At 36.5% G+C, this 15,400-nt stretch overlaps 1 protein-coding gene across 1 annotated transcript; it reads left to right on the top strand.

Annotated features, from left to right (window-relative positions):
- The first annotated feature begins 99 nt into the window (after nucleotides 1-99).
- LOC144962493 (inositol monophosphatase 3-like) lies at nucleotides 100-11,111 on the top strand. Its single transcript, XM_078895484.1, has 5 exons — nucleotides 100-445; nucleotides 5,964-6,129; nucleotides 7,727-7,822; nucleotides 8,759-8,926; nucleotides 10,008-11,111. Exons 1-5 carry the CDS (start codon nucleotides 122-124, stop codon nucleotides 10,295-10,297), a joined length of 1,044 nt encoding a protein of 347 aa, XP_078751610.1. The 5' UTR covers nucleotides 100-121; the 3' UTR covers nucleotides 10,298-11,111.
- Nucleotides 11,112-15,400: the final 4,289 nt, after the last annotated feature.

Below are 15,400 nucleotides of genomic sequence, written 5' to 3'. Positions count from 1 at the left end.
ATTATTACCATTCAGTGACTGCCGTTGCATCAAAACCCTAATGTGATCTTGGACATAAAAATAGATAAATCAACAAAAGTTAGCTCTCCTCTATAAACGTAGCTTTGTTTATACTGCCAGCATGGCGCCTGTCAACGTACGCTTAAACCCTGTTGGGTTTATTGTTTTCATTGTGGGTCTTATTCTTGCTTTACTTTATTTATTTGGATTGCCCGATTTCTTCAGAAGAGAGCCAAGAGTTAGCATGAAAGAGCTTTTGGCTGTAAGTGTTGGTTTAGCGCAACGAGGAGGTATCCGTGTCAAAGAGATTCATGAGGCCCACAACTTGCATGAAAAAGTGAAAGGAAAAACAGCCGAAGGTGCCAAGGAGATGCTTACTTCAGGAGATTTAGAATCCCACCGTGCTATATTCTACGGATTTTCTAAAATGTATCCCGGAGTAAAGGTAAATATTGTAGGAAATATAAAGATTCGGAACAGGGCTGATCTAATCACTTTCACTCTCACTCTTCTTTCTATGCATGATTATGATGCCTTTCAATTTCAAAATAGAGTAAATAGAGAGAGGCTGCCTCTATTCTCATCCTGGGTGAGAATAGAAAAACACTTGACCTCTCATCCTGGGTGAGAATAGAGTTAGAGGTAGTGGCACCTTCTGTATTTTCCAACAGGAAGGGTAGCCTAGCCGCCGCCCCTTCTCGCTATTCTCATCCCTGTACCGTACCAACAGGTAGAGTCAGCTTAGCCCCCCCCCCCCCCCTTCTCAATATTCTCACCTGATCATCAACATCTCTCATGTTATCCTTGTCAGGTAGGTTAGTGGGATGGGGGAAAATAAGTAACAATGAGAGCATAAGAAAACACATATAGTACATAAGACTAATACTAGAGAGGTGGGCCTTTGGCCTACCAACCTCCGCTGCACGTCCAACTCGCCTTGAGCATGCATTCACGTAAAATATAAAGATTTTTTTTAAAAACCTACCTCTGTTTCAAAAACTAGCATCTTTCAACTTTCTAAGAAACATTTTGATTTTTCAGAACTTTAGTTCGTTAAAAAAATACCGGCCAATCTGACCCGTTGAGTCGAATGAAAACGAAATTTTGTTGTTTACACGGTTCAAAGGAAATGCCGTAACTAAGCTTTCATGGACTTCCTGTGTTGTTTTTATAGTGTCACGTGACCGTTTTGAGAAATTTGTCTTCTGCTACAAATAATTAGACCGGTAGGGGGTAGATATTTTCGTTGGAGCAGAGAAAAAGTGAGTATTATTTCTTGGACTTGTAGAGAGGCCTAGGGTCCACCAGCAGACCAGTTGATTGAATGAAAGAGAAAAAGGCCTTTTTTATCCGCCGCCACCACCACCTTGAAAGAGTGGAGGGGGGGGTGCATGCCGACGAAAGGGAGACGTGTCGATTGGTGACCTTGGTGACGTAGAGCATCTCAAGGATGCTGGCAGTTGCAGTTGCAGGTGTTCTTAACCCCTTAACAGCGAAGCTAATTTTTTGCTTTTAGATAGTAGTTTGCTTTTATCTTTATTATTGTTAACGGGGAATACAGCGTTTCCACCAAGAGAGTAGTCAGACTATCGCAACTCGGACTTCAATTGTCTATAATAAGTTTTGCCGTTACTTGTTTTTTGATGATAGAAGATTTGGTGTTAGGTCAAAGATCGAATTTCGCCGCTAAAAGGTTGCATTGCTACTGGGTTTGCTCTCCCCCCCCCCCCCCCCCCCCCACCCACTTTTTTTTTTCTTCTTTTTTTTTCACCTTAATATTGTTGATTGCTGCTATTTCCTTTTTTATGATTAGCAAGTGCCGTAGAAGTCTCACAGGATGCAGGAGTACTGCAATTAACCCTTTGCCAGTGACACTGATTTTTTTGTTTTTCAAATAATAGTCTTCATTTATATTATTTTTTAACGCAGAAAAAAAAACGTTTCCACCATAAGAGCAGTAAGAATATTGATAAAAAGCGCTTTGAGCACGTTGGGTGGATATTGCTCTATATAAAAGCTCAAGTTTTTAAATTGTAATTTGTTTTTTGTCTTTTGATGAAAACGGTAAGATTTTATTTTTGGTCCAAGTAAGATTGATATTCGCCTTTAAAAGGTTAAGTTGTTTTGTTTTTTCAGTTTTTTTGTTTTGTTTTTCAAATGCGGATACGTTGCTTCTTCCTTTTTTTCCTCAACTGGCAAGCTATCGCTGTACTTACCCGCATGGCTTGCACACACAAAAGGATACATCTAGGTCACAATACCTTACATCGAGGTCACAAAATCAGACAACTAGGTCACACATCAAGACATCTCTGTTTCGTTTGTTCCAAGATAGCAAAACAAACCAGACGTCTTGGAGTTCGAAAGAGCTTTCCATAAAATATTTGGTATTTGCAAGACCCCCAGAAACCAATTCCCAATACAGCTCTTGTGCACGGTTACTTATGACCTTGATTTCTTTCGTACCCACCCCCAGAATCCCACTTATTGTGTGTTATAGGCAGAACATAATAAATAGCTGGGCTGCCACATACGTGACTAAATTGGCCAAAGAGAGAATCTATACTTTGGCATTAGACACCCATTACCTGATGTCTTGGTTTTAATCCTAGCCTAGTGAGAGAGAGAAAACAAAACAATCATACATGTATCTGCAAACAGCAGAACGTTTTCATTTTACATTGAGATGGGAAGGGGGAGGGATAACACTATGACAAGAGAGAGAGAGAGAGAGAGGTGGGTGGGGGGATAGTAAGGGGGAATGGGAAAAGATGAAAGAAACAATGGGTTGCCTGATGACATAGATCAAAGGATTGTTACAGCGGTGTTCATGGTGCGTACTTCGTGAAATTTTAACCTTTTACAGTGACACTGATTTTTTTTCTCCAGATTGCTTATGCAGAATAAATCGTTTCCACCAAGAGAACAGTAGTAAGAGTATATTTCGACTCGGGCTTCAATTAAACTATAAATCGCAAAGCTTGTCTTTTAATGATAACATTAAGACTAAGATCTGGAGTTTGGGGAGTTTAAGATGGAATCTCGCCATTAATGGTTAAAATTGTTTTGATTAAAAAAAAAAATTCACACACACACACACACACACACACACGAGCGTGCGCGGTCACGACAGCGAGGACCATCACTGACAGAATGTTGCAACGGTAAACCGGTTTACGTGTACATAGATCCTGAGGCTAGATGCCCCGTTACCGTGTACGTAGGCACTCCCCCAAAAAAAAGGAAGAAAGAAAGAGACACACACACACACACAGTCTCGCATCCTCTACGAACTAATTTTGCGCACCAATTTTTACTGCACTTATGCACCAAATTGCATACCTATCTAGGGACACTTTTTTCCGTATCTTTTTCTCAATAAACTTTTAAAAAAACCTTTGTTTTGCGCGGCAGGCACTAGGGGGCACCAACCATTGAATCAGACGAAAAGCACACACGATTTAGCGAGAATGAATCATGAAAATATTTAGGATATAATTTCAAACACAACTTTTGATATTCATCAAGGATTGTCTAGTACCGAATGTTTTTTGATAGAAAACAAATGTATCTTCAAATCTAAACTGCTTTTGACGGTAAGCGGTAAGTTTCTTATTTATTTTTCTGTCCAAACGAATGATTTGTCCTGGTATAGAAGCTAAGTATTGGTAACACCGGCGCAGCTCTCTAATACTATTATTGGCATTAATTAGTCTTAATACAATTTTAAGTTCACAGCTATAAGATTAAGATGGATATTTATTCATACCCTTGTCCACACAGTGTTTTCTGCTAAATAGCATATCAAGTTAACCGCTATAATAGCACATTGGTGATAGAATTGGTGGAATGAGAGAGAGACCGAATTAGCTGAGTCTTTGCTTATACAATATGACCGGAGTTTAGTCAATCCCAGAAACAAATGGTGTTCTTGGATTAGTTAGTGCCAGAAGTTTACTGGTCATTTAGTCAAATCCAATCATATTTGCATATATGCGTTTCCTGCTGGCCAGTCAGGTAAGAAATTTACGCGTCATAGCGTAATCTTAGGATAATTTTACTTTCGCCTTGATCAGCTGGACCAGTTGGTCAATTATGCAGCTATATGGCATCACTCGTCCCTCAGCTGGTCATTAATTTATTCAGTGTCAAAATTTGGCGTCTTCGTAAGTGCAGCAGACGGTAACGTTAATTATGTTGGGATAATAAAATCCTAAAAGTATGGGGCGATGCTGTGAGAAAATATGTATTGAGTTCTTTAAAACCCTGAGAAAGTGGCTGGAAAAAAAATACATCTAAAAAATTTCAACATGTAATTAGACTTCTGAGTTTTCCGGCAATATATTTAATATTTATCCCAAACCACTTGTTGAGACAAAGAATAGAGAAAAAGTAGGGGTGACATAAATATCGTATTAGTCAAATAACATAAACAAAAGAAAAATTCAAACGCTGACAGTTTTTTACACTTTGTGATGGGATATAAAGACAGTAAAACGAGGTTCCCAAAATTCAATTTTTTTTTTAAGAAGAAAAACTTTCGACTTGGGCGGGTGTGTACATTTTTATTTAACTTTCATGGGTTCCGTTAGCTCAATGATCTGCACACTCGCTTGTCATTATAGTCCGCGGTTCGACTCCCTGTCATGCCTTCTTTTTAAAAAAATTTTAGGTATTCGCGATAGTCTTTGTTTGGGCAGTTATTTATTTATTTATTTTTTTTTTTACTTTTGGTTAAATTTAAAAGTCAAAACACATTTTATTCTTTAGAATGGCCTTATTTAATTGTTGTGATGAAAGTTGGATTGTATTACTTTGCGGAAGTGGGTTTTTTTTTCGCACAGAAGCTATGAATGTCAACTATGGTGACAGCATTAAAACCAAGTGGCAATTCAGACTCGAGTCTGAATAGTATCCCATGGCTATTCGGACTCAACTCCAATGGGAGTACGCAAACACTGGGGGATACCGTACAGGCAGTGGACAAAGAATGTGATTGATAGAAGCAGAAAAAGAGTTCAGAGAAAATTCTGTTTTGCCAATATCAGACTGACTCGAACTGATTGATATCCCTACCTCAGACTTTAGAAGGATTGTTGTCTCTGATTCCTGATTTTATTTGGACATCGTGTAAAGTTGTTAGGAAAGCTTTTTCTTTATACCAGTTACTTTGACTGATTTTTGTTCCTTTTGAAGGGGTTTAACTCGTTTCTTTTAAATTTCTAATGGACTTCCAATTCATTGATGATTTTTTCTCTCTGGCCAAATATAGTAGTAGCAAGGATACCATTATTATTTTCATTTGCATCAATTTTATGGAATTGTCAATAATTATACTTACTATAGTCTGAAATATTTCTTTAAAATATCTGAATTGTCATGGGAGACTAGGATATTCAGACGTGAGTATGATTAACTTTTTGATTGCACGTGCACATTGGAAGACTATTCAGACTTGAGTCCGAATAGCCGCAGCTACATTAATATGTCTACCTTTATTTTATTACCTACAATTTCTAGCTTTAAAAAGCTTGTGATATGGGATAAATCATTAAAAAATATGTGTCTTTTTTACATTTTAAAAATTTCACTCCATATATTAAAATTTGGTACTGATGCTCGTTAAAACTTGTATCAATACATGTTTGAATATAGCTCATGAAATAAAATCTGTATTAAAAGACATTCATTGATTATCTGCTATGTAGTGCTGCAACATAGCTTGTTAAAATAGCCTACCAAGATATTATCACCGTACAGTGAAAATAGCAGAGTTTCCATTTCATTTTACTGTCTCTCTCTTTTTTTTCTTTTTTTTTTTTTTGGGAGTATGGGTTTGCAGATATATGGTAGGTTACTTGTAGAGTGTCAAAATTTAATGACAATTTAATTGTTTTATGATTTTTATCATTTGTATTAGGTTCCTTGTCCATGTTTTATGTCTAATCTTTTACTGTTTAAAGGTAATATCAGAGGAACACGAAACCAAACCTGTGGATTTCAACAAAATTTCACCTGTGGATTTAAAACTCCCAGAGGTAGATGAGGTGATAGAGAGTGACCAGTCCATTCCAGTTAGCAGGGTGGCCATTTGGATAGATCCGCTTGATGCTACACAAGAGTATACGGGTATGTACTCGGAAGTAGTGTATGGTCAACAAAATGTTGACACCTCTTAACTGATGTATGGGTGAATTTCTGCACATGCTACCCGACACCATTATCATTACGATGACTTTTCCTTGTGGTTTAAAAATGATTTTATTTTGGGAGGAAGGTGGGGGGGGGGGGGGACTTTGATTTAGATTGGTTTTATTTTGTTTTGTTTTGTTTTTTTATTAAGAAAAAAAACTTTTTTCATTATCATTTTTTTATATAGACTGAATAAACGGGTGGGGAGACCTGCCAAATCTCCCAATTTTATAAGGAAATTCCCAATATTTTTTTCTTATTCCAGATTTTCCTAATTTTTTAATGTATTTTATTATTCCAGAAAAAAAACCACATCATTGTAAAGAAAACACAATCGTCGTCATAGTGGCCAATGGCCAAGATAAAATCATAACTGTTACAATTTGACCTGCTAATTAAATGTTTTAAATGATGGAAATTACTAACTGCTATTTTATAAGTGTGTCTGGGACTATTATATGAAGGCAATGACTACATAATTGCCAACTTCCCTCTAGAAAATGAGATCTTGAGACATGCTGAGGTTGGGGGGAAGGGTGTGTGCAAGAACAATTGTGTATCATTCAGCTCAGTGGGGTTTTTTTTACCATAAAGTTTTGTGTTTTGGTCTTTGTAAAGGATGGAGACAATTCTGGACATAATGGAGTATGAATTCAAAATTTATAGCACTGAAATTTTCTTATATCAGGATTTCCTTCAGCTTTCCTCAATTCAGCAGTGGTTTGCACTAAACAAATTTGTTGATTCTCTTGGGGTGTTGAAGTTTCAAAGGCTTGTTCACTTCGTGTTAGGAATGCTGACCATGCCTCACTCAACTTGTGAATGTGAACGTGGGGAAGAACAAAAATCAATTTCAGAGGAACCCTCAATACAGATATGTTGGCTAGCCTTCTTATCGTAAAATGGGACTTCACCCCTTACTGTAAACCCGAATTTACTTCAGATTTCCTGAAGAGGGGAAAAGCTACAACTAAAGTTGCAGTTAACCCCGGCAAACTCCTGGACTTTATTTATTGGCAGGCATTAAGCTGTGATTTACGGTTGAAATGGTAATCCAAGGTTTATGTAATTATTACATAGATATTATTATAGAAGATGAGTTAATTACCATTATGATAATGTGCTTTGTTGAGTCAAACCGATGGGATGTTCTGTTTTTGCTCCTCGAAAAGTTGGCCGGTATGCATCATCCACCCTCACCATCATATCATTATCAGCATCATCATGATCACCATAATTACCATCAAATTCATTTAAGTCCCAGGTTTGACCCTAAAATGTTCCTGAATTTGGTCTCTGAAAAGTTTGTGTGTATTCGTTGCCCTGTTGTTATCATATTGGTCCCAATTTTTGAACCGTTGCTCCAAGAAAAGATAGATGATTTTTTTTCCAAATATTGCAAGGAATGTCCTGATGATTGATTAATATAGTGTCCCCCAAGTTTAAAGGTTCTCACAGAGCCTAATAGAAATAGTGGTTCACACCTAGGTCTCCTAGCTTTAAGTGCAATGTCTTGTCTCTTGTTATTCAACAGAGGGTTTGACTCAATATGTGACTGTGATGGTCTGTGTGGTGGTGGATGGAGAGCCCAAGATTGGAGTCATCAATCGCCCTTTTGAGGGAGAAACTGGTGAGTACATCTCTCTTTGCTTTCTTGTTGCAGTAATTGAATTTAGGGTGGGGAGGGGCAGGGATGGGATTAGTGCACTGTTACCTTCTTGACAAGGGGTTCCTCACTACTCACTGGGTGGGGATTCTGACCTCCCATAGCGGGCAGGGAGGTACATACTGTGTCTTCTATCCCCTTATATCTTATCCAACAAGCTTTCTGTCTTTGTCTTGGAATGAGATTACTTGGTTTTTTTCTTGGCCCTCGTCGGAGTCCTGACTGAGAGGGAAACAGTCAAATGCATAGTTATTGTTTTGGGAGATGATATTTTTTTCCTTGGAAATCATCTCTCTGTTATGTATTATTATATTTGTTATTTTTAATGTATAATGTAAGCATTTTAGTGTATTCCTCTTTGTTGGATTTTGTGCTTGTGTCCGGATGAGACATAGGTGATCTCAAACTAAGTACATTGGTGGTATGCTCTTGGAATCTACATCTGATCCCTATTTGTTCCCATTCCCCTTTGTCTTGCTTTCTCTTGGGTGCTTTAATTGTAATTCTAGAACTTTTTACTATCCCATTTTCTTCCTTTTTACTGGCGCTGATATAACCTAAATGTGTTACAAGCGCCGTAAAACCCTTAAAAACAAACAAAACTCACTACTCACCCCACAAGCAAAGGGACGGTATCCATCCTGGGTACAGTAGAGACTTTTCTCAAACCTTCTCGTCTGCCCTCCCAGCAGTAATTGGGTAGCTAGGACTGTTAGATTGGGTGGAAAGTACATTGTGATGGGTGTTTTATTAGCAAATATTCATTGAAAACTTGTATTTTGTGCAATATAGATTTTGATCCAAGACATTTAATTTATATTCAGAGTTGTCATTTGCTTTCAGTTTCTGGTAATTAGTTATTTATTTTTTATTCTTTTTTTTTTTTTTTCACCAACGTAGTTTGGGCATGGGATGGTTACGGTCATTCAAAGAATCTTGTAAAGGGGAAAACGGAGAAAAAAGACAAGCACAGCATCATTGTATCAAGGAGTCACCAGGGAGATGTCAAGGAGGTGGCTAACAAAGCCTTTGGTGGTAATGTGGACGTTGTTGCTGCAGGAGGGGCTGGTGAGTGACGTTGCTGATAAAAATTTGTGTGATATCATAGAAGCCATTAATTGGAACAATTTGTCCAGGATAATTATATATATAAGTTAATTGAAATGATTTCAGAGCTTCTCCAAATCTTGGTTTACTAATCAACAAAATAAAAATTGTTGCTGTTCTGAGGGATGAAATTGAATTTGTTCCATAACATATAGCATCTTTTCTATATAATTAGTTCTATTTTACACTTTTGATCATCTGTGAGGCACTTAAGAGAAATGATCCACATGTCGCTGGGAGTACTTTTGAGATATGGCTTTTTAAAATGTGTTTTAGGACATTCCGGGGAAAGTTGAGATTAGCCAATAATATGATACATTGTTCATTTCTGCATACTTTCATTAACATTTTATAGTAAAATTTGCTCTTTAAACTGCTGAAGAGATTAGCTAAGTACACTTTGCAGCTGTTTATATTTTTAAACTTTTCTCCAGGTTGTCTATTTCACATGGTTATAACTCCGTCAGTTTTTAGCATTTTTCCAATAGATGGTAATTTGATTTTATGTTACAATTAACGTTTAAGCATCCTGGAAGAAGTTTTCCAGTCCATTGTTTTGTTTTGTTTCGGCTCTATATTTTCTACTGGGCAGTTTTATATTCAATTTCTCATTAGTTCAATCCATCAAGACTGGATACAAGTATAGTACTAAGAACAAATCTCTCTCTTTGGTGCAATAATGTTTGGAAGAAAAATTAGGTTTAAAAGTCAAATTTTTTTATTTTGGAAAAGTAATATAGCATGTCAGCATGACACAGTGTCCTACTCAGAAGGTTCCGGGTTAAACTCTCCACCGCGTTGTTTTGCCTTTGAGCAAGTTTACACACCCTTGCTCATTTTGCAATGCTGCACAGTGTCTGGCACCAGGGTTATTTCAGTTTTCTCTTGGCTTTTAGTTTTAGACCCTAAAGACGAATTTTCCCTTGAGGGTGAATTAAGAGAATTTTATTGTATTTTACTTATTTTTATGATGGGTTGACATCCCTGTATTTTTGCAACCGCTGCAGTTTTAATTTTTTTCTCTCTTGTACACTCATATCAGGTTACAAGACTTTGGAGGTAATCAAGGGAAGTGTAAATGCCTACACACACATCACCCTGATCAAGAAATGGGACATCTGTGCTGGAAACGCCATCCTAAATGCTGTTGGCGGCAAGATGACTACTCTTGATGGTGATTTCATTGATTATTCACCATACTTAACCCCTAAAAATGATAGAGGCCTTTTAGCCACTGTTAGTAAAAACCTGCATTATGATTATCTAGAGAAATTGGCTGTGGAAGCCAAGGCAAAAATGGAGCTGCATGCAAAGAGTAAGAAACATCGGTGATTTTTTTTAGAAAAATAGTTAGCTCTACTTTTGTCATGCTCTATTGTATTTATATAAATTATTTTTTGTTTACGTTTATGGTTGTTTTTTAAATTCGAATTTATATTGATATTCAGGCTTATGTGATTTCAGTTTTAGAATACCTTATTTTGTCTTTACTATTTTATTAATAGTGAAGTTTGTTTGATGAATAGTAATTACAATTGTAGTGTTAAGTTAGTTTTCTGGTCATTGGCAGGCCAGTTGGAAAGAGGAAAATGCTTTTCATTTCTGTGAGGATTGAAATTTTAAGATTGCATGAATGAAACTTCCTATGTCTAAAGCCTTAAAAGGATTTTGGAGGGATATGTTTCACTTTAATTAGAAATCTTAACCTTTACCGAGTAATCTCCTTTTCAAACGCTTACTGTTGTTTCCTTTTGTGGCTAAGTAAAGAAAAAGAAAGATGGGTAGTGGGTGGAGATCTTAGTTTTCTTCTCAGAGGTTTTTTGTTGTTGTTGTTAAATGATATGAAATCTTGGTAAAAATGATATATTTGTCAGATTTCAATATCCCTCAATGCCAATGACATTGTCCTGATTAAAGGAATGAAATTATATTGAGGGAGGTGTGAATTTTTCAGGTAATTATCTTGCTTAAATTTCCACAATACTAACTAGGATTTCAAGGAAGTCACAGATATGACAGCTTTTGACAAGATGAAGCTCGTTTTAATCGATCGATATTCGGCCGATGGGGTTTCTGGCCAAAAATTGTTAGCAGTGTATGTATTATTGATGTATTTGATTCCTCAATGTTTAAAGAAAAAAAGAAAGGAAAAGTAAAGAAATTTAATGATGAAGGAATTGGTTTCTCTGCAGGAAGTTTCTTGACATTTGATTTTTTTGGTTTTCTCAAAGTTACTATTTTTTAAATAGTATAATCTTGCCCTGGCCTGTTGATATTAATTTCAATACACCTGCTTCAAGTTTTAGTGCAAAATGTTGCTGTCTGAAGCTCAAATAAATAAACAACTGTAATGAAATGGAATTGAAGCTTCAATTTAATTTTATGACACATGTGATGTGGACATTTTGGGCTTCTATTTTGTCAACAAAACACGATGCATGAAACACTAAAGACGAATTCAACAGCATTTCAACCTTGATTTTGTTTTTATGCAAAGGGGGGAACCCGAAATGGCCACATCATCTGTATTCATAAAGTAAATTGAAGCTTCCATTGCATTTCATTATTGTTATTTACTGCTTCAAATTTAGATTTTGAAGGCTTTATAAGATTTATCATATTTAATTAATTTTTTTTTTTTTTTTTTTCGTTTCCATGATGGAGAGGTTGTCATTTTTTTCAATTTCAACCACCTCATATCAGTATTATGGTGGGGTGAACCAAATGCCAAACTGTAAATTTTAAGTGAAAAGGATCAAAATTATGAAATTTTAGCTATTTTTTTTTTTTTATCACTTTTAGAAGCTTCAACAATAGGCATTTCCTCATTACAACTTGCTGACACTAAGCTCAAGTTTCATATTTTTAAATATGAAATCAGTTTTTAGCATCTAAACCACCCCGACAGAATCCTGATTTGAGAAAGTGGGTTACAAATATAAAGAATCACTTTGGAATTTCATTCCATTTCCGAACACATTTCAATATTGAACGAATTACATGTGCAGTAGTAAATTATCGATTTTCAGGTGATGAATGTATTTTGTTTTTTTTTTGTTTTTTTTTGGCAAACAAGGTTTGTATGGGTGACGTGAATTAACAATATCTGTGATACATTATGGCAGGTTTCAAAATTAGCAGTTTCAGTTTTCTCTCTTGCATCTCTTAAGGAATGTGTGGGATTTTGTAGTTTTATGCTTTCTAGTGAACTACAATCTTGCATCTCTTAACTCTTTCGAGTTCACCATGTTTAAAAATTGTACAATTATTTGTTTGATTTTCCATTCATTTTAACTCGAGAGAGTTAGGGAATGTGTGGGGTTTCTGCTGTTTAGTGAACGGTAACTGTGCCTGATAAATGTTAAGTATTTAATTTTTCATGTGTTAGATTAAATACAAAAGAGTTCTGTCAGCTGCCACTTGCCACTGTTTTAGGAATCGTGATTTCTTGATGATGGTCATGCTTGACAAAGGAAGTAAAATTAGAAAATTTTCTCTTTTCTTTTCGCTGGTGTTTTTATACAAATTCTATCGTTCTGTCTGATTCACAGGTCAATGTTTAATATGCTTTAAATGATTTTTTAGTGCACACGAATCATGTGCCCAATTTTCATGTAGAAGATTGTAGTTTGTTTTTTTTAATTATGGCTGTTTATAATTTTGTTTTGTTGTTTTTTTGGGGGAAGGGGGTAAGTTAGTTTGTTTTGTTTTGTTTTTTCCCTTTATCGTTTTTGACTCTGCAGATAGCGTGCTTAAGATAAAGAGATAGGGATTATTCCAAATATTTTTTTCTGGCAACTGATATGGACATGAATTAATATCTATTTCTGGTTTGTAACAGACATGCCTTAGGGATGCCACTTTTCCGGTTTTAGCCGGAAATCCGGTTTTTTTACCACCAGTCTGTTTTAATCCGGAACCTCCGGTTTTTGTCCGTTGTCACGATTCCAAAAAAAATAATTTTTTTTTAAAGAAGAAGAAAAAAATCGCGATCGAGATTTGAGCCGGAACTTTTTCGCCGGTGAATAATTTGGGCTGTCACCGCCGGTCGAATATTTGGGCACCTAAATGGTAGTTTATCTACGCCAATCCCCATCACAATTCCTCCTTTTTAAAAAAAAAAAAATTATAAATAAACAGTGATTTTGAGAATTTCTCAGAAATTTTCCGCTGAATTAGCCGTGTCAAACATTTCCCTCAAAACCACAAAATCACCATTATGTCTTATGTCATATTTTGACACCTGTGCATTAGTCTCGTGAAATTTAGTGACGGTCCCGTTTTTATGACGTCGGGCCAGACTATATGGCACCAGATGTCACAATTGACACAGACGACCAGTGGTGTTCTTTGATTAGCTGGTTGATGGTTGAAGGGGAAGGGGAGGGACAAATCTCTCTCTCTCTCTCTATCTATCTATCTCTCTCTCTCTCTTCTCTCTCTCTCTCTCTCTCTCTCCTCTCTCTCTCTCTCCTCCCTCTTTTTCTCACACTTTCCCTCTTTCCCTTTCTCTTTTCTTCTTTTTTTTTTTTTTTGATATAGAATTCCTAAGATCAATTCATAAATTATTCTGGTAGAGAAGTCTCTCTCTCTCTCTCTCTCTCTCTCTCCTCTCTCTCTCTCTCCTCTCTCTCTCTCTCTCTCTCTCTCTCTCTCTCTCCTCTCTCTCTCTCTCTCTCTCTCCTTCTCTCTCTCTCTCTCTCTCCCCGCAACCATCCATTAAATCTTTACAAAAACTAAATTTATGTTTAATGATAATAATGGATTTATACTAGTAATAGTAATATATTACATAATACCAATACAAAACAATGTTCCTGTTATTTTTACACTTTGCTTGCGTTTGACCGATAGACGGAGACATTTTCCTCCTTTTTGGCAAATTGCTATTATTGTCACTGAATAAAAAACACTCACCAAAACCACTACATCATCTCTACCACCACTACTATTACAACCACAACCACATCATCATCCCTACCAACACTACTACTACAAATAACACCATATCATCCCTACCACCAGTACTACTACAACTGCCACCACATCGTCATTCCTACCACAACTATTACAACCACCACCACACAATTATCTCTAAAAGATCACCACTACTACAACCACCACCACATCATCATCCCTACCACCACTACTACTACAACCACCATCACATCATCATCTCTAAGACCACTACTGCTACTGCTACTACTACTACTACTACTACTACTACTACTACTACTACTACTACTACTACTACTACTACTACTACTACTACTACTACTACTACTACTACTACTACAATCACCACCACATCATCATCCCTACCACCACTACCTAAGACCACTCTAAGACCACTACTGCTACTACTACTACTACTACTGCTACTACTACTACGACTACTACTACTACTACTACTACTACTACTACCACTACTACTACTACTACTACTACTACTACTACTACTACTACCACTACTACTACTACTACTACTACTACTACTACTACTTCTACTACAATCACCACCACATCATCATCCCTACCACCACTACCACATCATCCCTACCACCACTCCTACTACAACTACCACCACACCATCATCCCTACCACCACTACTACTACAACTACAACCACATCATCAACCCTACTACCACTACTACAATCACCACCACACCATCATCCCTAGCACCACTACTACTACAAATAACACCACATCATCCCTACCACCACTACTACTACAACTACCACTACATCATCATTCCTACCTCAGCTACTACAACCACCACCACACAATCATCCATACGACCAGTACTACTATAATCACTATCACATCATCCCTAACACCACTACTACTACAACCACCACCACATCATCATCCCTACTACAACCACCAAATGTAATTATACTTTCAACTTTTGAAATTCTCCGAGTCGCGTCAGAAATTGCTGCGAGACAAATTTTGGATTACATCTCAGTGAATTTGAGTGAAGTTTAAATTTATAGGTTATGGTTGCATGGGTGGGTCATGAACTTCACAATGAATAATTTTCTCCTTTTATGTGACCAGTCATTCTCACCCCTGATAGCTATTGATATTAATTTGTCTATATTTTGTTTCAGCACCTTATTTTATCAATTTGGAAACTGTTACTCTCCTTTCTTTTGTGTGTTATTTGCTCTCAATTGCAATAATAAGTACTGAAACAATCTTCCAAATTTGATATTTTTCAAATCCCTACAAAGCCCTTGACGTTGCTTTGTATCTCGTCCGCGCAAATTTTCAGCTTTTTTTTAATTTGCCTGGTGGCATCCCTCATGCCTTTGGCCATGAAGGGCCTAAGGATTTGGATTGTTCTGTTTTAAAAAAAAAAAAATCAAAGCAGTGGCATTTCACAAATTAATCGTACACCGTATGAAAATTTCTGATATAATTTAGAATGT

The sequence above is a fragment of the Berghia stephanieae genome, chromosome 1, assembly GCF_034508935.2.
Source record: "Berghia stephanieae isolate SIO BIC M18660-M18661 chromosome 1, UCSD_Bste_1.3, whole genome shotgun sequence".
Taxonomy (NCBI): Eukaryota; Metazoa; Mollusca; class Gastropoda; order Nudibranchia; family Aeolidiidae; genus Berghia; species Berghia stephanieae.
Note: the sequence above shows the minus strand (reverse complement) of the source record. Positions and strands in the feature narration are given on the sequence as shown.

Excerpts from the sequence above, each read along its gene's own strand:
- LOC144962493 (XM_078895484.1), top strand. The coding sequence starts at position 122 with ATGGCGCCTGTCAACGTACGCTTAAACCCTGTTGGGTTTATTGTTTTC. Across the intron at positions 446-5,963 it reads AAATGTATCCCGGAGTAAAG|GTAATATCAGAGGAACACGA; the intron begins GTAAATATTGTA and ends TACTGTTTAAAG. Across the intron at positions 7,823-8,758 it reads CCCTTTTGAGGGAGAAACTG|TTTGGGCATGGGATGGTTAC; the intron begins GTGAGTACATCT and ends TCACCAACGTAG.